The 25,933-nt window shown below is 43.4% G+C and overlaps 3 protein-coding genes across 3 annotated transcripts in view; all 3 read right to left on the reverse strand.

Annotated features, from left to right (window-relative positions):
* Positions 1-258: 258 nt before the first annotated feature.
* GTF2F1 (general transcription factor IIF subunit 1) lies at positions 259-11,286 on the reverse strand. Its single transcript, XM_072399461.1, has 14 exons — positions 11,161-11,286; positions 10,315-10,357; positions 9,366-9,412; positions 8,164-8,236; positions 5,624-5,817; positions 5,370-5,540; positions 4,938-5,143; positions 3,930-4,071; positions 3,758-3,819; positions 3,329-3,442; positions 3,169-3,242; positions 2,605-2,746; positions 2,395-2,518; positions 259-1,902 (listed from the first exon to the last, which is right to left on the reverse strand). Exons 2-14 carry the CDS (start codon positions 10,324-10,326, stop codon positions 1,698-1,700), a joined length of 1,566 nt encoding a protein of 521 aa, XP_072255562.1. The 5' UTR covers positions 10,327-10,357; positions 11,161-11,286; the 3' UTR covers positions 259-1,697.
* Positions 11,287-12,929: 1,643 nt separating this feature from the next.
* Positions 12,930-19,918, reverse strand: YJU2B (YJU2 splicing factor homolog B). The gene is made up of 9 exons (XM_072399462.1): positions 19,810-19,918; positions 19,363-19,416; positions 18,414-18,496; positions 17,685-17,740; positions 17,540-17,600; positions 16,542-16,684; positions 16,259-16,431; positions 15,365-15,503; positions 12,930-14,599 (listed from the first exon to the last, which is right to left on the reverse strand). Exons 1-9 carry the CDS (start codon positions 19,810-19,812, stop codon positions 14,184-14,186), a joined length of 1,128 nt encoding a protein of 375 aa, XP_072255563.1. The 5' UTR covers positions 19,813-19,918; the 3' UTR covers positions 12,930-14,183.
* Positions 19,919-22,973: 3,055 nt separating this feature from the next.
* Positions 22,974-25,933, reverse strand: part of LOC140322850 (surfeit locus protein 4-like) — an 8,188-nt gene continuing 5,228 nt past the window's right edge. Inside the window, exons 4-6 of the mRNA XM_072399463.1 lie at positions 24,549-24,592; positions 24,011-24,197; positions 22,974-23,524 (exon numbers count right to left, since the gene is read on the reverse strand). Of these exons, the coding sequence (XP_072255564.1) occupies positions 23,258-23,524; positions 24,011-24,197; positions 24,549-24,592 (498 nt within the window). The 3' untranslated portion in view covers positions 22,974-23,257. The remainder of the gene's footprint in view (positions 23,525-24,010; positions 24,198-24,548; positions 24,593-25,933) is intronic.

Consider the following 25,933-nt stretch of genomic DNA (forward strand, 5'->3'; position numbering starts at 1 on the left):
GCCCAAAGAATGAAGGAAGTGAATTACAGACAAGGAGCTGATGATTGAAGACTTGGGTCCAATTGAGTCTATCAGAGATCACGTTGATCACATTTCCAGTCACCCCCCCTGAAGAGAATGGATCTGGGCCATTGTTCAGATATGTGAAATATTCAGACAGGACCGCAGCCAATCACGACAGGTCCTGCCCCCGCTACATACATCTGTCAGGAATGAATCCTTCATGCCAGACCGAAAGACAAACACCACAAGGAGAAGTATCAAAATCATTCCATTTTAATAAACATCACTCCTAAAAGAACAACATAGTCCAGGTACTGAACACTCACGCATTTCAGCCACACGCAATAAATCAAAGCATTTTCTCCCAACACATTCACCTCCAACCCTGCACACCTGACATTTGGTCGGCAGAGATGCATACAACAGTCAGCCATTGTTCTTGATGTTTGTAAGCAGAGGCTTTCAAATTCACCCCAACACAAAAAAAAAAAAAAATTGGAATCAAAATGGCTGCTTAAAATAAAATTGGTATACGAAGAATGTCATGGCTGGCCATCTTAGGAAAATACTAGGTCAAGACATTCACCTAAAAACAGAGCTCCGGATCTTTTTTTTTTCCCAATGAATAAGCAAGAGGGTCACACTTAACTTTTGCCCCTCCACAGACCTTGGGAATGAAAGGAGGAAGCCCCATGTAAGCTCCAAGTTGTGACCCGAGGGCTTACACAGGGGTCAGAACTTCCTCCGTCTCCACTGTTGGCACCCGGTCACCCATTACCAATGATAGAAGGGGAGCGAGTCATACATGACTACCAGATACGCCTGCTCCTGGGAGCAAAAGAATGGCGGAAATGTGAGTATACACTGCTAAGGAGCCGATTTAAATGGAACCTGTTGCTTTGACAAAAATCTGCTTTTGATCAGAAGAACGACATGACAAATGGGGAACTAGTATTTTCAGAAGATGGCAGCCTCCATATTAGCCTTTAAAGAACCCTATCTATCAACATACTTCAAACTAAACCTTCCTGTATTTTCAGTCAGCAAAGGTTTGAAGTTCATGTTGCAATATATATTTTCATGATGGTATTACATATACTGGGCGGTAGATTCTCCTTCTAGTGGCTCTCTATTTCAGCACAATGTCGGCTGCACTAATCCACACAGTGCTAACATTGTTTGTAATCAGTCAGTCTGACTGGAAGACTTGCATTAAAACAGAGGTACAAAATGGTACAACCACTGTAAAGCACTAAGCCTGTAAAATCAAAGATGGCTACCCCCACAATGCTACACACAGAAAAAGACTTTTACATAACCTGTAGATAATTGAAGATCTCAATAATTAAATATTTTGCCTCTAAGTGCACCAAATAAGTACAAATAATTGGAAAATCCATAATACTTCATTATAGGTACACACTTTGCTCTGCTTAATAATAGTGAATAATGATTGTGCTTTGCTGGTCCTTTCTTGCTATACAATATACAATATAGCAAAGCTGAATAAATTCCCTACCTAAAGAGCCTAATGTTAGTGCCTAGTCCGGAAATGTGAAATTCACAGCAGAAGAACTGAAAATCTTTACTCACTGAAAATACAATATATTTACTCTGTAATGACCGCTGTCACCCCACCAATCAGATTCCAACATTCTACAGACAGAGTATAAAAGGAAGTTAGGAGCTCCTGGTCACTCTTTTAGGTAGAAGTGCATTTTGTCATGTATGGTTTTGCGGTCGGGGTTCAGCCTCTTCAGAATCTGGGCCAACACATTCACCGTCTGCTCGCTGCTCAGTCCCGTCTTCTTGGTCTGAAACTTCTTCAGCAGGTCCTTTGTAGTCATCGGCTTGCGGGTTAGGTACCGCCGGACGGCGTCTTCTGTAAGCTGGATGTCACTGGAAAGAGCAGAGCAGAAATGTTTAAAGCAAAACTTCACCTCACCCGATTCTGTTCCAACCGACCCTGCCTCTGGTGCTTGCTGGAAAAGGGCGGCTTTCAGATTTCATTCCCTACACTGTTTTAATGAAAGGAAGGGTAGCAGGTGCCCCTTCCTGTCTGTGTGATACCAAGCAGGACAAACATTAAGGATTTGCCAAATCCAACCCCTCATCACATATCCTGTGAAGACTTACTGTGATGCACTGCCAAGCAGGAAGCACAGCATGGAGCCAACAAGTATGGCTGCCTACAGGTATCAATATAAAGTATGAATAAAGACACAAGGCGTACAAACATTTCCCGTTAATGTAAGTGTTAAGCCGATTACATTCAGAAAAAAATAAAACAAAAAGCTAATGGCCCCCTTTAAAAAAGGGCCCTGTAAGACTGGACGCAAAATAATGAGGGTTTACGACATTTTTTACGGGTTTACGATGTTAGATGCTCACCCGCTGCTCGGCGTGGATTTTCCCGACTGCGGCTGAGGGGTGGATTTCCCGGATGTGCTCTGAGGTGCAGACTCCATTTTTAGGCGTTTTGCGGCTGGCGTATGAGGAAGAGCACCGCGTTTTCCTGGTGGACAGAAATATGAGAAGGTGTTAGATAAGGGTAAAGGGGACAAATCAGGGTTGTTGCTGATCCCTAGTTGCTGTACACACCTTGTTCCAGTTTGCTGGCCGCAGCTTTGAGGGTATTGGAAGTGTTGGCGGAATCTGGAGATGGAGTACCAGGCCGACTGTTACCCCGGGAGCTGCTGTTGGAGCCTCCTTTTTTATCTTTCTTCGAGGGAGTTTTCTTTTTCTAGGAAATATGAGAAGACGCGTCACAAGAAGCAAATTGCAAAGCAGAAACTTGCTTGAAGGGGAGAGAAAAATCTCCAATACAAAGACAGCAATAAAAAAAACACCAACCCCTACTTAGTAGAGTAAGTGATGGTTAGATTGGCGATCCTCCCTAACTTCCTGTCTGGGTGACAATGATGTCTCAGAGGAAGCAAGGTAGAATCTCCCTGAAGAGTCAGGAATAATAATTATAAAGAGGTTCTGGTCTTTCCCAACTGTATTAAAAAGTGTTGTCCACATCCATAGATGGTGAGTGGGGCTTAATCTGTAAAGGCTTGCCACCTTTAAAAAATAAAACCTCAAATGGAGGAAAAAAAAATGTGCCTTGTAAATCCACCTCTAATTAGCACCAGATTACTGGTTCTCTTTAATAAATATTACCTGCATGAAAAGAGCTGAGGAAGCTTCTCCATCTATATCGCTATCATCTGATGACTCCGATTCCTCACTGCTGTCTGTAGAAAGAACATAGCAATGGCATTAAAAGAGTGATAACCCTTTCTACCCCCTCACTGTTCCCATAGATCATTCCCAGTCTCACCTCCTTTTTTCCTCTTCCGCTCTTGAGGGGTAGAGTTTTTCTTCTCTTCTTCCTCCTCTTCCTCCACTTTCTCCTCTTCGCTCTCCTCGCTGCTCTCAGTCTCCTCATCAATTCCTGCAGAGCATTTAGGCAGAGCTTCAGCACAACCAGAATATACATGCATGTCCAACTTATGGATACATTTATAATTCCCGGTCAACCCTAATAAGGGGAACATGTGACCTTCTCCCATGATGCAAAGCTCAGGTCTGAGTGGGTAATCACCAAATACTGCCACACAATGGAAGGGCGACATTTTTAACCCTATTCAAAATACAGTTGTGAAACGTCCATAAATTGGACTGCACAGCAAAGAATGTGTAAGGGGGATCAGGGGCTGGCTTTAAAATAAAAGCGCAACTGGGCAAGCGTCATGTATTCCCATCTTACCCTTAGGAACATCCTCCTCCTTGGTGACCTTGGGCTTGCCAGGAAGTTCCTCACCCGAGCTGCTGCGGAAAGAAAAAGTGACAAAGCAAAAGTCACACCTCTGTCCTCGCCATAGGTTCAACTAACGGTATGAGTGACTGAATGAATGAGTAAAATCGTTCGTCTTTGTTACCTGCTTTCATCAGACATGTAATCTACTTCCTGTCCCTCAAAGTCACCATCATCACTGTCTTCTATGGCTTCATCATCAACATGCTTCTTCTTCTTTTTCTTTGATTGTGCCGTTTCCTTCTTAGACTTTGGCCGACGCTCATCTTTAAGGACAGATTAATTAAATATTGGTAATGCTAATCTAAAAATCTCCTTAGAGATTAAAGGATCAGTATTATGTAATACAATGAAGACAAATCACTGAATGGTGGTACTGTTAATAGATCTTAGTACGGATCCAAGGATCTTGTATTATGTCCTCCAAATACATTTATCTTACCCCCAGGTATATTTGTAAGTGTCCCCTTCATCACATGAACCAATAGGAGCATCACTATTAGCTGCTGTTGGCTCTGATTGGTCTATGTGATCAGTGGGAGTGGTAGATCTCCAAGTCAGTGCCATAAGTATAGCATGCTCTGTGACCAAGGGGCCCTAAAGTCACACAACTATAAGTATTTGACGATAAAGGAACCTGTGGCAATGAGAATGAGACCATGACCCCTATCAATGGAAGATGTGGTCAGGAGGACCCAGGTAACTTCAAATGAACGTGTCATGGTTAGCAAAGTTTCTTAAAGCCCAAAGCTGAGCATGTTGACTTGCTAAATTTTTGACTTGCTAAAAACTAAATTTTTTAGGTAATCAATACCTTTTCAGACCAACAACATAGCCTATTTAATGTACAGCGCTGCGTTATAAGTTATAAATCCTGTTTATTAATAATAATAGCAAAAAGCATGTTTAACTTTCACTAATGCAATTTTATTTGCTCCACTGTAGTACTGATGAATCGTACATTGGGAGCTGCGCTAAGGGAACCATAATTAAAAAGTCGGCACAGTTGGTGTAGTGTTAAACCATAGAAAAGCTACAAAACATCTCAGGATGATTGGCCCACCACAGACTTCTCCCTGATAGATGAAAACTAGCAGACAATCCCATTGCTGCATCTTCGCAGATCCCTCACCTTCATCTCCGCTTCCATCGCTCTCGCTGGAGCTCATGTCCAGTTCGTCCTCCAGATCGTGGATTTTCAGCTCACTTTTCTTCTTTTTCTTGCTCTTCCCACCCTTGTCCTGTTTTCCGCCTTCCTCGTCCTCATCATCCTCTCCCCCCTGGTCCTTCAAGCGGCGCTGCTGCATAATGCTAAAGTGGTTCAAGATTTTGTTTCGTCTAAACAAAAAGGATAAATGGAAATCAGAGCCTTTTAAGTGATTTTCACATTGTATGTATTCAAGTGTCCACTATGTGCCCGCCATGTTACACCACTTTTATTTTCTTCCCAAAACCCAAACAGTTTTTGTTATGTAGTTTACAGCCATGCCAAGGATAAAGAATAGGTTTCTTCATTCCATACTACACATGTCACAGCGGTCAATATATTCTATCAGGACATCACCTTTCCCATTCCTGTTCAGCTTCTTCCGCAGTCAGCGTCCGGTGCTTGGCCAGCGGTGTGAAATTGTACCAGTTGGAGACAGGGAACGCTTCAAACGCTCCATCTGGACACTGTGTGAAGATGAAGTAGGAGGCGTTTTCGGTCACTCCACCTTTTTTAATTCCTTTAAACCTGGGGAGACAAAACACACTATGACTGCCGTCCTTATACTATGTGTACAGTCACAGCGCAGCATCTCCCTGCATCTAACTCACTTGCGTCCGGCCTTGCCGTTAACCCTCAGTAACCAGGGCTGGTCTTCCACCTTGAACTCTTTGAGAATGATGCCGTACTTCTTGCGCCTGGCCTCCTCCCTATGCTTTCGATTAAACTCACTTCCAGCTCCAGACTCGGGCAAATCCTCATCCTGGTACATCTTCTTGGCACTCATGTCACGCTCCATGCGAGCCTGGATTGTAGAGAAACACAGAAAGCTCTGTTATAGCGTACACCATTGTCCGGGGCTGCCAATATCTAGCACAATTTATATCTGTATATCCACAGCTAGAAACATTTCACAGTGTCATGGAAGGACTCCGTTTTTTGTAACCCAGTCCCTATTTTTAAAATGAAAAAGAAAACCTTTGCAAAGGAAGACCTGCTGATTTTTATACACATTGCTCATCTCCTGCTCCATTCAGCAAAAGCCTTTGGCAAATAGTGACATGGAGCTTGCACAGGACTGAGAGCTCCCTGCTGTCATGTTACGGTCTTGGATCTCCAAGTGGCCAATCACCAACCACAAACACTGTCACATGAAAGAAAGGCTAGCGAATCACATGCTCCCTATATCTAAAAGTATGAAGTGTTTCTTTTTACAGCAGAACTAGGAGTGAAGGGTAAACTAGTATGAGAAGGAGGTGGGGCCACTAAACTGGATTGCAGACCCCCTGTACACCTTCAGATCCTCATTAGAACACCATGCACATCAAAAATTGTCCTGGTCTTTAATTAGATTACTTTGCCATGGTTCCTGGCTTCTGCTCTACCCTTACTCACCTCACATACTATAATATTGATTACCAGTGTTCTCCCCAGCCCCACCCGGCACTTTTCAGTGACCACCTGACTGTTTTCGGGTGTTTACTGAAGAGTTGGGTCACAATACAAGGGCTGCCAGCCGCCTTCAGGTTCTTCCCGCCCGGTTTAAAAAAAGTTCTGGGTTGAACACTGGATTACCACATATAGAGATCTGTCACCTAAGGACCTGTAGCAAACCTGTGTGCCAAGCAAGAGTCCCTGGAGCAGGATGAGGATTTCACCCCTTCCCTTCTCCTTCTAAGGAAGCCAGGCAAGGCCACTGCACACCCCAGGAAAAGCTGGCATCCTAATCCAAGAAATCCTGACCAGTTCCACTTCAGGACTAAGAAGCCATATCGTCATAATGTATGAAGACGGCAATAAATTCTAATAACTCAGGATGATTCGCAAAGGTCGGCAATATAAATATTCTAGATAAGGAGAAGTAACATCAAAGCTCTCAAGAGCAGCCAGCAGTAAGTCTGCCTTATATTCGGCATGTCTGCACATCAGTACAGCCGCACAACGCTCACAGCTACACTCCACTGCCTTATATCTGAAAATGTTAAGGCAAAACTACCACAGGTATCGTAAATTTATATTTTATTGGTTGCAAATGTTTAATACTGTAGTAAGGCTTTACTTTGGATTTAACACTGAAAGAACCTTTTTCCAATGTGAGAGAAATCCCCTTATAGACAGCTGTAACAGGAGAAGTTTCTCCACTGGTGGATTCCCTTCAATCTTTGCTCTATCGGCAATGCAACATTTTGTATTTCTCTTTATTTTCCCAGTGTATAATTAACAGTTCCTGTTTTGTTATCCATCTATTTGCTGACATGTTCCATATGTCTGGGCAATGAATGAAAAAAAAAAAAAACAAGCTTGCGGCCTAAATCGCAGCCATTGAGCTTGTTGCAGATTTCAGCGGAATTCTAGCTAAAAAATAAAAATTATCTGGGCAACCTAAAGCCTCCCGATCACTTTTATGGAGGAATGCGTCTGTGCTCATTTCAGGCAGAAGAGACATACAGGGTTTTATAGACCCTTTATGTCTCCATAAGAGTACTGGTCACCTGTCTGATACTATCATATAGAAAGCTTGTTGAACAAGGTGAGAGATTGACAGTAATTACAGAAAGCTGCACAGATCTGGATGAAATTTACAAAGCACACCAAGACTCGAGCACTTACTGACTGCTTCTTTCCATTCTCCCACCCCATGTTCCCAAATAAATAAACAAAACAGAGAAGAACCCAAGCATAGCACATATAGACCACACAGGAAGGGTGTATGTCTACAATCCACCAGCGCCATCAAAAGTAAATGATTTTAAGTAAACTTTAATGCCACATGGGTGCCTTTAGTAGAATCATGCCTTTAACCCTCACTGGCCCTGATCGCTAGTGATGGGGCAGTGATATTGTGACTTTCCTTAGGAAGTAATTCCATCAGAGTGAGGTCTCCTAGTGATCCCAAAAGGTCTTGGCATATAATTACTAATTCAGTATACGGCTCACTGCAACCAGCTGTCAAATGTGCAAATGCTGGTTCTTAAAGAACCTTTGCTTTGGTGCGAGTGACTGAGATCTGGCATTGTGGCAGCCCCCGGAAGCTGTGCAGGATTCTGTCCTTCGTAAAAAGAGCATCTAAACATAAGAAAAATGACAAAAAATATTGCAGCTAGTGGAGGAGAGATGAAAGTGGTTACACCAGTCAGACATCATAATGTACCTGGTTCCATGTAGAGAAGTCCACTTTATCTGCAGCATTGAAGGCCATGACATTGTACCTCTTACTGGGGTTCCTGTATAGAGACAGACATAGGAAATGATGCTCACACATAATATAGAATGATACTAAATAATTAACCTTTTATAAAACTTCTGCTAAATAGCAACAGCACAACCTGCCACCTTCACAATATTTTACTAGGTTAGACTCTGAACTGACCTATTATTTTGATGATCTCCTTTCCTCCCATAGCTTTTGTTTCTAATGTATTTTATATCTAATACACCAGGTTGTGGAATTCTGATCTCTGGGTACTCAAATTGCCACAAGAGAAGGGTCATGCCCATGAAGGAAAGATTTATCTGGGAAATCCCAAATTTTAGAATTGTCACCAAAGCCGGACGTGAAAGGACATCAAACCAGACACTGTGACAAAATTGCAGCTTGTGTGCCATCTGCACCACTTCCACCAAAATCATGTGACCCATAAATCAACAGGATACTTGTCAGCATTGCAGCTTCACATGGATGAGCTGTACTAGTCCATGACAAGGACTGAATAGGTTTACCTGTCCCCAAGCACTGTTCTCCCAGCCCCTTTTAGTTGGGCGCACCACCTGGCACTTTTCAGTTTTTGGGTGGTTACTGAAAAGTTGGATCACAATACAGGTCTCCCATACAGCTTCTTCCCACCCAGATAAAAAAAAAAATTCTGAGGAGAACACTGCTAGGGGATTCAGCCATGAAGTTAAACATTTGAGCGAGCTTCTCTGTACCCCCCAATCTAGTTCTGGAGAAATAATTCCGTCCCTGGGTATAATAAAACATTGGGCAGCAGGGTGGCTCAGTGGTTAGCACTCTGGCCTTTGCAGCGCTAGGTCCAAGGTTTAAATCTCAGCCAGGGCACTATCTGCATGGAGTTTGCAGGTTCTCCCCGTGTTTGTGTGAGTTTCCTCCGGGTACTCTGGTTTCCTCCCACATTCCAAAAACTTGCAGTTAGGGTATATGTCTTCCCCAAAAATTGACCTTAGACTGTAATAAAGACATATGACTATGGTAGGGACATTGTATTGTAAGCTCCTTTGGACAGCTAGTGATATAACTATTGACTTTGTACAGCACTGCGTAATATGTTGGCGTTATATAAATGCTGTGTAATGAGGTCATAATGGACAGTTCCAGCTTACTGTACTGGTTCTCACCTCGGAACACGGACGACATACTCCGTGACAGATTGACCGCTCGCCCCCTGCAAAACAAAGACAAAGTGAGAACACAAACCTGGACCATAAACCCCCAATGTCTGGATGTAAAGCTGATCTTCAGTGTCAGCAGTTGCAGTCACACACAGGAAACAATCATGCAGACAACTGTGACAATCAGCTAGGCACCCGAGCTGTATCGTCATCCTGGGTCAGTGATTTATAAAGTAATAAAGGCTGAGGATCAGAACACCAACTAGGCAATCAGCATTTATAAAACCAGGTCCTACTACTATGTGCTCCTTCCCCCACCTCCTAGATTGTAAGCTCTTCTGGGCAGGGTCCTCTCCTGTGTCACTGTCTGTATCTGTCTGTCATTTGCAACCCCTATTTAATGTAGAGCGCTGCGTAATATGTTGGCGCTACATAAATCCTTTTTAATAATAAAAGTCAGAAATGGCAGCCTTAATGAACTTTTTATAGTTTAATAGCTCAGTGTGCTCTGGTGATTATTTGAGTGTTCCTACTCCTTCTGACCTGCCCACATAGGCAACAATTTACTTTTTACCGTCTGCATTTATCTGATGTAAAAATGTGTGCTACACTGAAAGACTAATGCATGGGGAGGAGGGGGGAAAAAGCCACCCTGAGCTTAGATGTATCAAACCAACATAATACATCAAGCCATAGTCTGAGTAGAAAAGCCTTTGCCCTGCCAGCATTATAGTATCCATGCTCTCTAAGGGAAGGCAGTGTTGTCATTGTAAGTCAAACCCACACCCCATGGAGTCAGATCCAGGGCTCTGCAATCAGGAAAGCTCATGGTCCCTGCAGATTGGAGATCTCTGGCTCCAACTCCACTGCTTCCACACAGAGAGCGATGGTCTCCCTGCCTCTGGTCTGTTCCATCTATCAATCCTCCCAGCAGTAGTATAGCCATAACACTTACCAAGGACGTCATATTTGTACACTGATATCACCTGACTCCACACCTGAAATACAAAAGATACAATTCATAGAATTATTACCAATAAAAGAATTGCTGAGGAAAGAGGAGGAGAGATAATAGGATGGAGGCAAAAAGATCCCAAGGAGGAGGCACAGCCTGACAAAAGAGGGCAGAAGGATGGAGATCATGGGGTGACTCAAAAGGGCACAAAGAGGTCTCAGGGGTGGTGCAGGAGGACACAAGGACGAAGAATGATAAATGATGCAGGAGGATGGCGGTGACAGGTGAGGACAGGGATGATGGAGGCGGATGGGGTTGAAGGGTGAGGACAGGGATGATGGAGGCGGATGGGGTTGAAGGGTGAGGACAGGGATGATGGACGGGTGAGGACAGGGATGATGGAGGGGGATGGGGTTGACAGGTGAGGACAGGGATGATGGAGGAGGATGGGGGTGACGGGTGAGGACAGGGATGATGGAGGGGGATGGGGGTGACGGGTGAGGACAGGGATAATGGAGGGGGATGGGGGTGACGGGTGAGGACAGGGATGGTGGAGGGGGATGGGTGAGGACAGGGATGATACAGGGGGATGGGTGAGGACAGGGGTGATGGAGGGGGATGGGGGTGATAGGTGAGGTCAGGTATGACACGGAGATGGGGGTGATGGGTGAGGACTGGGGTGACACAGGGGGATGGGGGTGACGGGTGAGGACAGGGGTGATATGGGAGTGCGGGTGGGGACAGGGGTGATGGAGGGGGATGGGTGAGGACAGGTATGACACAGGGGGGTGGGGGTGATGACAGGGATGATACAGGGGAATGGCGGTAATCGGTGATGGACATTACCGGTCTATACAGAGCCGCCGTCTCTCCCGCTCGCTGCTGTAGTTGATTAATCCGGCTCAGACACACAAAATCGCCTCCTCGCAATTAAACTCGCACTTCCGCTTTTCCACCAACTACTTCCGGGGTATTAAAAAAACTACACAATCGGCCGCCATATTTATTATGGGCAGGATTCCAGCTCATTACATCACAAGTTGTAGCCTGGATATTGTGTGTAGAAATGCAGAGCTGTGTTGCAGCCTCTCACCTGCGCCGTGTCATAGCAAATCACAAAGACATACACACATAGGGAGCCTGCTACTAGCAAACTCATATTCTCATTGTGCTATATAGCACTCATGTTGATCCTCTGGATTCAGTTCCCTCTGATACTGACTGATGTGAATCACGTGATCATGACTTTACATTCCACATTAGTGCTGAATATATAAAGCAGAGGACAGCCAGGCACCTAGATTTTATAGAAGGGGGTGGGTAAGAGCAGCCCAGGTATTCACCTATGACAGGTAAATGTCACAACTACCCCAGGGCCCCTCAGATTCCCTCAAACATTCCCTGGCGGCAATCAATTACTATTATTGAAACACATTAACCCAGAAGATTCCCACCAGGGAATATTCTGTTTTATGAATAGAGCGCACAGCCAGGTCACAATTCATTTGCTGCTTATAGTTTTTATCCAGATCTTCATTTATATCTCCATGAGCTGAATATAAACTCACCCTGCCCTCACATTATAACATACCTTTTTTTTTGTCCCCTGACCAATCCCATAATGCAAATGGACCTGTCATTTCCTTGCCATAAATTCTGCACTGATCTGAGCTTTCCTAATGCAGTAACACAGTGAGCTTCCCTGTGACTTCGCCCCCTAGAGGTGGTTCCATAATAGCCTGGGCTCATATAGGGTCTGTAGGGTATGGAGGTAATCTGTGCCCAGACTCAGAGCTAGTGGTGGAAAGGAAGTACTGCAGGTGAGTATTGCAGCAAATGATGAATTCTTGTTTCTTACATTTCCCACTCTGTTATTGTTTATTTAAAAAAAATCTACTTTGAACCCAACAACCCACCATTGATCCCTATATCTATTTTTTATTTACGTTACCAGATAAAAATAGATTGGGCCTGATTTATTATAGCTTTCCATGACTGGAGAAGATAGACTAATCATTGGAGAAACTGGGGGATCCAGCAAACCTGGAATAGATCTGGTCCAAGATTGAAAACATTGGCCAGATAATAGCAAATGATTTTTGAGGTTTACTGAATCACTTAGATTCACCCATGATAGCTTTGGAGAGCTGTAATAAATCAGGCCTAATGTGTGACACAGAGAGCAGAGGCTGCAATAGGTGGCTGTCCCAACACATGTGGTGCCAGCTCAGTGCTAAAGTGCAACATTACACAATGCCACGTGTCTGTTCTAGGACTGGTCAGTCAGTGGCAGCAGATAGCAGCTTTGATTGTCCCACATATCAATTACTGTGACAGGTTCACTTGAAATGCAGCCTAACATGGCCAATGTTTCAGGCAGCAAATCAAATTACAATAAGTTAGTGCATGGCACCGCTACATGCCACGGTGATGTTTATGAGGGATCCATAGGCTACATACAAATTTCTGCCACTGAATGAGCACAGGGCCAAGAAGTCCTTCCCATGCTTCATAATAGAATGGTCTGTTTGTGGCAATAGAAATCTGTGTACAGGTGACAGGTGCACTTGTATACATTTACAATGCGATATAAATAACACACAGGGGAAAATGAATTATATTTATATACATTTATACACAGAGGAAGCTGATAGAATTACAATGCTCAGCCATGCAGGAAGCATTCAGGCACTCACTAACCTGAGATTATCCCCAGTGACAAATACTTTATGGTTGTCATCGCAGATCTGTACACGCTGCAGACATTCTCCAGCCCATTTGGGGTTTCCCTTCTTTTTTTGGGGGGGAATAATGAATTATTGGAATGACATGATAATATGATGAGGAGTTTGACTTTCCATGAATCACACAAGTTAGTCCCAGTCATAAATTATGTGATTCTTCCAAGACAATCATTATTTGGCTTAAATAGAATTTATATAGCGCCAACATATTACGCAGAGCTGTACATTACGTTGATAGTTGGCCAAAAAGAGTCAGGGCTCTCTGAATATATAAATCCAATCACCAGCACAAACCTTGGCCATGTGGGTAGACCAGACATCAATGATGCACCCGGAAAGGTCATATGCAAAATATTCATCAGGCACCACCAGGTAAGTAATAAATAACTTTTTCCATGCAGTTTATTTTTATGTTAGGAGGTGACAGGGTCTCTTTAAAGCAGGGATATTATTATTGTACAGTATTTACATAGCGCTGACATATTACGCAACGCTGTACAAAAGTCCATAGCTTTGTCATTTAGCTGTCCCTCAAAGAAGCTAACAATCTAATGTTCCTACCATAGTCATATGTCATTACCACAGTCTAAGGTCAATTTTGTAAGGGGTAGCCAATTACCCTAACTGCATGATTTTGGAATGTGGGAGGAAGCCAGAGTACCCGGAGGAAACACACGCAAACAAGGGTGAACCTGCAAACTCCATGCAGATAGTGCCCTGGCCAAGATTTGAACCTGTGATCTAGCACTGCAAAAGCCAAAAAGAGTGCTAACCACTAAGCCATCATGCCCCAATTAAAAAGCACATACTTGTCTTTTATGGTTTCCTTTACCACCGGTTTGCCCTGTGAAACCCCCATAACAATTGTGTTAGTTCTGACCCAACACAAGGACTCTTCCCCAACCCCACATGATGGTATATGGGCCCAGCAGCTGACACACTGGGCCTGGCTCTGTAGGTGGGGGGAAAGTCAGATGTATCTTCATACATGGAAGTTCCAGGTTTATTGCCCGTAGGCACATAAGATAGTGAGTGGTAAGTAGGCATTCTTTGTCCTTCCTGCTCTATGGGCACTGGTCTGCTTTCATAAAAAAAACAATAAGTATGTCTGTACTGTATTGCAGCCTATGATTCAGACTCAGAATCAGAGTAGTCTGGTACCAAGCAGGAGAAAGCGGCTGGCTGTTTGGGGTGTCTTTCCTCAGGCAGTATGGTGTCTGTGTTACTGGCAGTCTGTATGGCAGCGCTCTCTGGCTGTATCTGTTCACTGCTCTCCTGCTGCTGCCTGTCAGTCTCTTCCATTGTCTCTTGTCCACATTCAGCCATGCTGACACTTCTTTCCCGATCGCTCCCCTCTTTCGAATCCCTCCGTACGACTCCGAGCATTACAGCCGATGCGACTGGGCTGGATGGAATTTTGGGTCGGATTTTGAGATTCTTTAATGAGTTGTTTGGTGTCTGGATCTTCACATCGCTTCCCCGAGAAAACCAAGGGCGGTTGGAAATCTCTAAACGTTTCTTATGTTGCCGTTCGTCATAAGCTGTATAAGAAGAAAGATTATATATATAAAAATGAGTAATCAATCACATCCATCTTACAGCTGGGCATAAAAACATCTTCATAACAACAGTACAGGATGGTTAGAGATTTTTTGCCTCTGACCTGGGTCAGTCACTGCATTTCACACTCAGGACCACCTTTTTTCCTGATCAACATTTATAATCAGCTTACATTTAACCTTTCAGTCCTACACAATTGTACAGGCTCCTTTGTTACATTGCTTTTTCTGATTTTAGTGCACAATGTGAGCTTCTCACTATGTGCAATAGAAGCTGCAGCAAGTCAAAAACAATCTGCCTCAGCTCCTGGCTGGAGGATCTTTAGCATCATCTGCCCTCTGTTCTGACTTTCCCAGGCCTGTGGAAACAAATCCTATCCCCCCAAACATTGCAATGTTTGACCTATAGATTAGTCTTTCCTCTTTTGGCAAATCTTCTAACAGTGCGGCCCTCTTAACACTCGCAGAAAGCAAGTAGTTCTGATGTTAGATTAATGTGCCCCCTTGCCCTGTCTTTGCTTACACTCCCATAGAACTGTCAGATGTGATGTTACCCCTCTTGCCCCATTTTTGCTTACACTCCCAAAGAACTGTCAGATCTGATGTTGCCCCCCATGCCCTGTCTTTGTTTACACTCCCAAAGAACTGTCAGATCTGATGTTGCCCCCCCCCCATGCCGAGTCTTTGTTTAAACTCCCATAGAACAGTCGGATCTGATGTTGCCCCCCTTGCCCCATCTTTGCTTACACTCCAAGCTGCGATACTTTAGTAGTGATGCAAGCCTCCTGTCCTCCTCAGTCTCTGGAAGGAGCTTTATATCCAGGGATGTCTTCTTCAAGAGTGCCTGGTCCTTCTCTTCCTCCTCTCGAATCAGCTTTTTCTCCTCCTGTGTTGGAAACGACAATGTAAGGGTAACTAGAATCCTGTGACGGAGGTTTAATTTCTGGAAAACAAGTAACCCCCATTATTGTGTGAGATGTCAGGAGGAGGAGAGGAAGCACAAAGTCTTCCTGGATAATGACAAGGCACCGTAAGCAGTATTCTTCTTCATATCTGTCAATATTCCAAACATTATCACTGCAGGAGGACTCCGGTCATGGGACAAGGCTCAACTCATTTTTTTCCGCTTTCATCATTTTAATTGAGTGCGGTGAATCACGTGCTGTTATGCTTTAAAAAATGTTTTTTTTGGGGGGGTTGGTTTACGCATAACCCTTACATACTTATGCCCCTGCTAAAGAAGAAAGGTCAGCTGGGTGATGCCACTTGTATTGTCCAGGTAGTCATTTCTTTGAGGTGAGCTTATCTGTCAACATTTAAGAAGCATTACATAAAAGTCACCCTATTTTTTTCAAGGTAAGAGGACCAACAAAAAAAGGTTTTTTTTACAAATCTTCACCCTTTATATTTAGTACGTGAGGCAGGGAGAAAGCCTTGTTAACTTTTAAACTGAAACAAAGTACAGTGTTCTCTCCTTTTAGCTGGGTGCACCACCCGACACTTTTCAGTAACCACACGGCTGTTTTTGATGGTTACAATACAGGTGTCGCCACCCACCTACAGCTTCTTCCCACCCACCTTAAAAACATATCTGTGGAGAATACTGATAATACAAATATAAAGACAGAGAGGACGGCTCACCCTAAACTTGTGCCGCAGAAGGCTGTTGAGGGCAAAGTCATCTTTCCAGGCGCCCTGCGCTTCCTGCAGTTCAGACAATGTGGGTATGGCCTTCTGCAGCTTCTCTTTATCTGCAGCACCGTGTTCCAGCCGGTACATAGAATCTGTCTCCAGTTTCTGCTTCTGTTCATGTTCTGTAACAGATAATGAAATAACATGGCGGGCAATAAGACAGCCAACTGACCGCAAGCAGCGTCAGCAGATGAGATACTATGCAAATCTACACCTCGACCATCACACTGACCTGTGGTAAGTATTTGCTCGTTCTCCCCCATGTCCCATCGCTCCTCCTTCCTCTGTGCTCCACTCACAATGACATAATCGCAAGATGCCGGATCAGTCTGCATCTCAATGTAATTCACACACAAGTGACACTTCATCCTAAACCTGATGAAATAAATTCAAGGGACATATAGACATTAATGTACGCCGTACAAAGCACAGCAACCAAATGCCAGACGTCCACGTCTAGTGCACAATACAAAGTATGAAGGCCGAGATCTGGATCATGGCAATAGGTCAATCATGCACAAAGCACAGATAAATGCATCCAATTTATTATGTAAGGTGCAGAAAATGCATCATTGATGACCTATGGGCAGCACTCTGGCCAAGGTTCAAATCTCAGCCAGGACACTATCTGCATGGAGTTTGTAGGTTCTCCCTGTGTCTGGGTGGGTTTCCTCCGGGTACTTCGGTTTCCTCCCTCATTCTAAAAACATGCAGTTATGGTAATTGGCTCTCCCCAACATTGGCGTTAGACTACATTAGTGATATATTATTATAGTAGGGACATTACATTGTGAGCTCCTTTGAGGGACAGCTAGTGACATGACTATAGACTTTGTACAGCGATGTGTAATATGTCGGCATTAAATTAATACTGTATAATGATAATATATATGATGGAGAATATAACAGGAGTAGAGCGAGGGCATACTAAGAGGTGAGTGAACAGCGCCCAGAATTGTGGCAGAGAGCCAGGGGCCCAACTGAATAATGCCGAACAGATGATCTTTGGCCATCTTGATTGGCTGTGCTGGGATGATGCAGCGGAAGTTTATTCAGCCTTAGGAAGCCAGGATTGCTGGGTTTCTCAAAGACAACAGGCAGGTAGAAGGGATTATTGCAAAAGGGACATCACCTGTCTCTTTCTGCTATACTGCCCTGCTTGATCATGGAAACTTTAAAGAGACCTAAGTCAGCCAGATACACTACAGAGCCTAAATAATCAGCTGTTACCTGTATATGGGGGTGGTGTAGTAATTGCCCACTTTTTTCTTCTCTGCATTATATCGCACACCTTAAAGATATACAAAGTACAGAACAATCAATATGTAATAATGAAATGAGGAAGCTATAGAATGAGAGGTGAATCAGAACATACCCATTCCAATGTGATTCTTACAGCCATCACACCATATGTTATAAGGCATTTCAAACCTGACGAAATAAGAGATAAACAGTCAGACAAATCAAGACAAATCAATACAAATCACCGGGGTCAAAGAATTAGGAGTGAGATGTCCCCTTAGGGAGGACTTATATTTGCAGATGATGTACATTCCCTGTCCAATCAGAGAAGAGGGTTTACACATGTGGAAGGTGCAGTAGTTAGCAGATCCCAAAAGACCTTTCACATCTTTATCCAACATTCATCCGAAAAAAATATTTTTAATTTATTAAATATTGGTGTCAGGAATCAAAACTCTATCCATCTCATTTTGTTGCAAAATTAGAGGAGTCAGGGCTTTATTTATAAAACAAAGAATCTGCCCTTAGGATATGATAATGACAAATGACTATAGTGAGGAGTGCATTAGATTGTGAGCTCCTCTGAGGGACAGCTAGTGACATGACTATAGACTTAGTACAGCGCTACGTAATATGTCGGCGCTATTTATATACTGTGTAATAATAATTATTCCCTCACATTCCTTTGTGGAAATCTTCTAGGTCTATTCCTACCAGGGAATGTTTAAGGGAATGTCAGATTCCTTGTTTTATAAGCGTTGAGATTTGTGCATAGCTCTGACGGATTCCCTGCACCCATGATGATGCCAATCATTACCTCTGCTTATGTCACCATAACAATGAAAACGTTGCAGTTTCTCACCTGATGATAAGGATGCCTTGAGACAACTTCCGTGCCCGCTCCCGCAGGGGGTGACTGTTCTGATAGCGATTAAGTGAGCCATGCTAAAGTCAGGTAAAGAGTAAGAGATAAGTTCAGGATTGTGGAAACTTTGATACCATATGAAGCGATTATTCTACCAAGATGTGTGCTACAATATTGCACTGTATGTGACCTGCTGCATGTGATGCCCTGTATGTGACCTGCTGCATGTGATCCTCTGCATGTGATGCCCTGTATGTGATCTGCTGCATATGATGCCCTGTATGTGACCTGCTGGAACATCATAGCTGCAGCAAAGTCACTAAACCACTTTCTATTATGATTGTTTTGGAAGAAAGCTCCTATATATGTGACCCCATTACAAATCTCAGGCACATGGGCAGCATGGTGGCTCAGTGGTTAGCACTCTGGTCTTTGCAGTGCCCCAGGTTTGAATCTCAGCCAGGACACTATCTGCATGGAGTTTGCAAGTTTCCTCTGGATACTCCGGTTTCCTCACACATTCCAAAAACATGCAGTGAGGTTATTTGGCTTCCCGCCAAAATTAACCTTAGACTGTAATAATGTCATATGACTATGGTAGGAACATTAGACTGTGAGATCTTTTGTACAGCTAGTGATATAAATATAGATATAAATGTATTACAGCGCTGCGTAATATGTCAGTGCTATATAAATACTGTATAATAAATATGTCCACATTGGGGGAAAAGTAGTAATATTTCTCAAATCTATTTAACTGAACAAAGTATTTTCCTTTATAACCAGTAAAACAATTGGTGCCTGCAGCCTCTGCCAATAGATCCATGATAACCCTCTGACCCAAATCTTCAGGTCACATGACCCTCATCTGGTGTCTATGGCTGCTCGGGTAGTACCAGACGTTGTGTCCCCCTTAGTACATCACATGACATGAAGTTGTACTTACTTTGGCGGGATCAAAATCCGGAGGGTAATATTTGTTGGTTCCTTTTCTCTCCCCCTGAAAAACAACACAAAACAATCAGAATATTTGTAGAAAAAATACATTTCACAACAAGCCGAGTGCCTCTCCTCCTCCTGTCTGTCATTTGTTACCCCCTATTTATTGTACAGCGCTGCTTATATGTTGGCACTAAATAAATACTGTTTAATATTTTGGTGGAGTTTTAAGTCATTGCAGCCAATCAGAATCCCTGAAACTGGCATTACTCTCTGTCAGCCCTCAGCTCTGGGTGGATAAGGTGACAGGGTCTCTTCAAAAAAAGCTCAACACACACCAAGGGTTTAGGGGTCTCACTGACATTTACAGAAGCTCAGTATAAAAAAAAATGATGACAGGTTCTCTTGTACCCAGCGCCCTGTTTGTACAGAAGGAGTCAATCCATCCACTAACCATGATTCCTCCTGCACCGTGTCCCCAGCTCTCTGCTTCTCCTCAATGTTGTTGTCACGACGTCACAAACACGTGACCCAGCCTGTGACCCAGCAACTTCCGGTGATTTGTGTCCCGGCTCAGGCGCCGCTTTCTCTCCGCGCATGTCAATAGCGTCTGGTCTTCAAGAACGTGGAGACATTTAGTGGGGGGGCTTGTGCTGGAATGTCAGCTGACTACTGGTGTCCTAAAGGGACAAACAGCTTCCATTTGCAGACTTTTGCCTTATAGTATCTTATTTTGGATGGAGTGTGTAGAAGGGATTCGGGTTACACCAGAAAACCAATCATAGGTGTTATATAGATAACTTGTCATGCAGAGTCCTTAACACTGATAAAAACATGGTGGCTGCCATTGTGTTTCCTCCAGAAATGCTGAATGTCTGACTGGCTACAAAGCAGAACATTAAAAACTCATATGCAAAGTTGAATGTTTTTGGGGGGGCAGTAGATAGATATTATGTGTATAAAAGATTCCTCCCTACCTCCAAAGCAACGCTCCTTAGGATGGGCTCAGCTCTGTGTACATATCGATGGGTGTCGCTGCTCTGTTATATTCTGCTACCCATCAGATTTTGCTACATGAGGGGTCCAGATTTGGGGTTATGGAGTGGGTGGGTTAATGTGTAGATAAAGTTATGCACCAGGTGGGGAGAAATGAAAAGCAGCAATCAACAAGGGTGTTTTTAGGAGAAGAAACACAAGAGGTAAAAAATGTGAAGGTTTAATTGTAAAAATAACAATGGACACCATATAATGTTGTCTCTAACTAGACAGAAAAACAACTCTTCTTTAATAAAGAGTAAGAGTTCACTCTTGCAAGGTAAGTATCATGACATCTTGTAATAGGGCACAGTTCTCTCTAACCCGACGCGTTTCGCCAATGTGGCTTCATCAGGGGATTGAAAGAGATGTATTGGTGTCTTCTATTGAGTGGTGTTGAGCTCAGGGCAATGATAAATACAGTGCTGGTAAGAAATTAAGAGAGTCCTAGAAAGTTTATCACTGAACACTTGATTTATAGGGTACAAGGTGACAGAAAATTAACCCTGCTTGTACCTTATAAAAAAAAGGGCGGGTTGTTAAGGTAAGGCACCGATAAGTGAAGCTTTGGGTTAAGATTAGGCAGCATTAGAGGAAGTGTCCACAATTAGGTCACAGTAGCTCTGCAAGGGTTACTGTTGTTTAGTTAATTTCAGGGCTCTGGAACGGGAAGGAAGGTATAGAGTCGGCCTTCCCATTCCACCCCTGGGTTTGGCTACAAGCAGCACAGCTGTACTACAAGGCTGGTAGAGAGGAATGGAAGCTGACAATGGCAGTAGATCATAGACTTAATATCAGCATGCAATGCCAAGCTGCAATATCTAAAGCTAGTAAAGTACTTTCTTGTAATAAAAGAGGAATAGACTGCAGAGATGGAGACATAACCCTGCCCCTGTACAAAGCATTGGTCAGACCACATCTGGAATATGCAGTCCAGTTTTGGGCACCAGTTCACAAAAAGGACATTGTGCAATTGGAGGGAGTGCAGAGAAGGGCAACTAAACTAATAAAAGGAATGGAGGAGCTCAGCTATGAGGAGAGATTAGCTGAACTGAATCTATTCTCCCTTGAGAAGAGACGTATAAGGGGGGATATGATCACCCTGTATAAATATATAAATGGTCCATATAGGGAAATCTGTTCCCAAATATTCATTTTGAGATCATTACAAAGAACAAGAGGGCACTCTTTGCATCTGGAGGAAAAGAAGTTTAAGCTCCGGATAAAGGGCTATACCCCTCCATATCACAATATACACATACAGGAGATATAAAAGTGTATACACCTTTGTTAAAATGCCAGGTTTGTGACATAAAAAAAAAGAGAGCACAAATCATTAAAAACTTTCCCCTCTTAATGTGACTTCTAATCTGTACAATTCAATTGGAAAACAAACAAATATATATAAAATATAATAAACTGGATAAGTGTGCACACCCTGAAATTAATACTTTGTTAAAGCTACTTTCGATTTCATTCCAACATTCTGTCTTGTTGAGTCAGAGTATCAGCTTGGCACATCTTGTCTTGGCTATATTTGACCACTCTTTGCAAAAGCCCCCCAAATCTGTCGAGTGGTGAGAGCATTTCCTGTGCACAGCGCTCTTCAGGTCACCCCACAGATTTTAGTGAAGTGGAAAGGTTGCATGACAACCCCTCCTATAGTGTGATACTTTCCCCACCTCTTAGATTGTAAGCTCTTCTGGGCAGGCTCCTCTCCTCCTGTGTCACTGTCCGTCATTTGCAACCCCGATGCACAGAGCTGCATAATTTGTTGGCGCTATATACTGTTTATTAATATAATAATAATAATATTAATAACCATCCAAGCCCAGCTAAAATTTGCAAAAAAAAAAATATATATTTTCCCAAAAGCATGTGGAAAATGTGCTATGGTGTGATGAAACCAAGCTGGAACTTTTTGGCCACAATTTTAAAAGTTACATCGTTTGGAACAAAAACAACTCTGAATCACCAAAAGAACAGTGAAGCATGGTGGTGGCAGAATCATACTTTGGGCTTGCTTTTCTTCAAGGTGGAGGGTATTATGAACAATTCCAAATACCGGTCACAAACCTTCAGGAAAGATAGAGGAATTTCATCTTTCAACCTGACAGAGACCCAAAAGCAGTCATCAAAAACAAAAAAAGAATGGCTTCTCCAGAAGAAAATGAAAGTTTTGGAAGGACCCAGCCAGAGCCCAGACCCAAATCCAATAGAAAATCTGTGGAGTGACCCGAAGAGTGCAGAAGATTTGGAGCACTGGTGGGCAAATATTGCCATATCAGGATGTGCCATGCGGATACTCTGACCCAAGAAGACTGAATGCTGGAATGAAATCTAAAGGAGATTCAATAAAGTATCAGGCTCAGGGTGTGCACACTTATCAACTAACGTATATTTTTTCCCTTAACAGATTTGTTTTTCATTGAATTGTTTACGGATTAGAGGTCACATTAAAGGTGGGGAAAGTTTTGAAATGATTTATTTTATTACATCACCAATTTTAGTAAACTTTTTAAATTCATTGTATATGAAAGGAGTGCATACAATATCATTCTTAGGGGTCAGGCAGTCCGAGGCTACTATGCACAAACCGAGATAATATAAATTGGGGGAAGGGGGTAATCCCAAGGTTGGTGTTTCTTTTACCATCCTAAGGGTAATGTAAGGTTTGCCAAGATTCCCTTTTGAATGGAACATTCCAAGGTTCAAACTACTCCAGAAAAGCTTCCCCCCCTACAATGGAACATTCCAGTCAGGTGTGCTTATACCAGACAGGTGCACATGGTGCAGACTGGCGAGAAGCGATTGCTGTAGCATATTGGGCCGTTATGTAAGACGTGGCTGTGCCTGGCAGGGGCAGATCACCACTTCTTCTTGTGCTCGTCCATGGACACTCCACCGGGCCCCAGTGCCACGACCAGCAGCAGCCCACCCATCACAGAGAGGGTCTGGAAGAAGTCGTACTTCAGGAAATCATGGAGTGGGCGGTAAGACGGCACCGTCCAGAAGGCGTTCTGGAGGACGTTGATGACCATGAGCCAAAGGACCAAAGTCAAGGCTGCCAGCTTGGTCTTAAAGCCAATAGCAACCAAGATGATAAGAGTCAGGCCAAAGATATTTTGGAAGATCTGGGAGGAAAAATAAAAAGGAGAAGAGGAGATTAAAAAATGAGACTCCACCCACAATCCATAGATAAGTATTCCCTGAGCTAAGGAAATGTTACTCTATGTCATCCCTTCATTATCGGCCGGCTACCACCAACAGCTCCAGTTCCTGCTAATGGTGGGGAACCGGTTTTGGGATCATGTGATCATTATATTATCACCAATATCCAAATGCTTTGGATTCCCCACGAGCCCATGCACGTCAGTAATTTTTGTGGAAGGCATCATGGCTTTTTTGGATCTCAAAACCAAAGTGGCTATAGAGTCAAAGAGACCCATTCACTGCTCCTCTACACCTAAACTGCACCACAGGTCACCCAAATCACCAAATAAAAAATATATTTGGCAATCACCAAATAAAAAATATAACAGCTGGGGCAAATCTTTGTAATAATGTCCCCCCTCCCCCACACGCTCCGTTATCTGTGTCCCTTTCTTGCTATCACTCACTTCAAATGCGCTGGCGTTGAACCGGAGCAAAGTCATGAACATTAAGATGAGAAGTACGCGACCTCCCAGCTGCATGTACTGACGAGGTGAGCTGTCCCCAGCACTGGGTACTCCGGCAAACATGGACTTTCCTTCTGAGCGGGACTCCGCCAGTAAGAGAAGTAGACCACCACCTAGTGCCATGTTCCTAGAAGACAGAAAAAAGAGTCAGAGGAGAGAAGAACAACATGAAACAACATTACTGTTGATGCTCATCAGGACGCCTGACAACTAGTGGTACAAAAAGGACAGCGAGGGTGAAGGGGGCCGGGCAATGGTAGTCTGTGATCTTGGAAGCTTCCCTGTGACAAATACCTGGCTGACGCTGACACAGCAATCAGTTTGATACTTCCATTCATTCTGCAGCCTACCCTAATCAAATGATAGCTGAAATCTGATTTGCTGCAATAGAAAGCACCGGTTCCCTGCCAAACCCCTGCCAAGCAGGTATTGGGAGATGGAAAAGGGATATAAAGAGACGGCATTGATAAACACTGACCTCATGAGAAACTTCAGATCCCACAGGATGTTGTACACGATTGTCTGAAAACAGAAAACACAATCAATATTAGAAAATAAAAGTAAGATTATATAATGAACAATCACACTGACTTTGTCACACCTTGGAAGCAGCAATGATGTCACTGAGCCTAGGACAGGGTATGTACGGGATTCTCTATGCAATGCAGACAGACATTGGCTGGTAGGGGGGAGCTGGCAGGGTGCTGAACATTTCTCCCTGAATACATCACAGCACCCTGCCTGAGCAGCTCTCAGCCTTGATACAAGCACTGGGAGGAGGGGGTGATCCTAGGAAAGCTGCAATCACATATTGGACATATCTCCTAGATTGTAAGCTCTTCAGGGCAGGGTCCTCTCCTCCTCCTGTGCCACTGTCTGTATCTGTCGGTCATTTTCAACCCCTTTTTAATGTACAGCGCTACATATGTTGGCGCTATATAAATCCTGTATATTAATAATATTATTACCAATTATATAGCACCAAACAATCTCTGCTGTCTTCAGTTAGACAAACATGGCCAGTACAGGGTTCAAACTTCTCTATCACCCCCTGTTCCTGTATTTATGGGATATGTGTGAATGATTGTGTCTCTACCCAATAAAAGCCAGCTGCGTTGCAGCTGCCCGCGTGGCATTTGTAGTGTGCACACATTCAGGACAAGTTTTTGTATCCACATTGTGCATGGTTTGGCAGTTTTGGTTTACTTTACTGGGCCATTGTCTGTTTTAAATGGATTTCAGAATAAAGGACATCTTATGTAGGAGACAACAAAAAAGTTTTATATTGGTTCCCTTTTCCTTCTGCCTGATAAGCTTGCAGTAACTGTAATTGCACACTAGAGGGCACTATTGCTGCTTGGATTCCATTGCAGCTCCAGTAGGGAATACAATGCTCTATGGTGTTATAGTAGAACTCCGGACCTGGCACCGTAGCATTATACATGTGCACAGCTAGTATGAAATATGTGTAAATGTTTTACTGCCAAACATGACAACTACAATAGAATATGATTTGTACTTCACTCATGGTACAAAAATAGGGAGGTTATGGAAGTTTCAGAAGCATGGCCATCTCCAGTATTCGTAGCATTTACTGATTTGCAGATAACTCATTTACTTCATCTCAGAAAAGCAAACCAGCTATGGAATGCTCAGCTGCTTCTTTTTGGCTGGATGAAATGCTGCAAAAAAGGGATGTCAGGTCACAATGATTTGTGCACAAGGGATGCCAGGTCACATTGATTTGTGCACAAGGGATGCCAGGTCACAATGATTTGTGCACAAGGGATGCCAGGTCACATTGATTTGTGCACAAGGGATGCCAGGTCACATTGATTTGTGCACAAGGGATGCCAGGTCACA

This window comes from Pyxicephalus adspersus, chromosome 2 (assembly GCF_032062135.1).
Source record: "Pyxicephalus adspersus chromosome 2, UCB_Pads_2.0, whole genome shotgun sequence".
NCBI classification, from domain to species: domain Eukaryota; kingdom Metazoa; phylum Chordata; class Amphibia; order Anura; family Pyxicephalidae; genus Pyxicephalus; species Pyxicephalus adspersus.

Bases quoted from the DNA above. Each gene is read 5' to 3' on its own strand.
- GTF2F1 (XM_072399461.1), bottom strand. The intron at 8,237-9,365 runs GTGAGAACCAGT...GTCTCTATACAG, and splicing joins TATGTCGTCCGTGTTCCGAG to GAACCCCAGTAAGAGGTACA. The intron at 5,818-8,163 runs GTACATTATGAT...TCTACAATCCAG, and splicing joins ACTTCTCTACATGGAACCAG to GCTCGCATGGAGCGTGACAT.
- YJU2B (XM_072399462.1), bottom strand. The intron at 17,741-18,413 runs GTGAGAAACTGC...TTATTTCGTCAG, and splicing joins CAAGGCATCCTTATCATCAG to GTTTGAAATGCCTTATAACA. The intron at 17,601-17,684 runs GTATGTTCTGAT...TATATCTTTAAG, and splicing joins TAAGAATCACATTGGAATGG to GTGTGCGATATAATGCAGAG.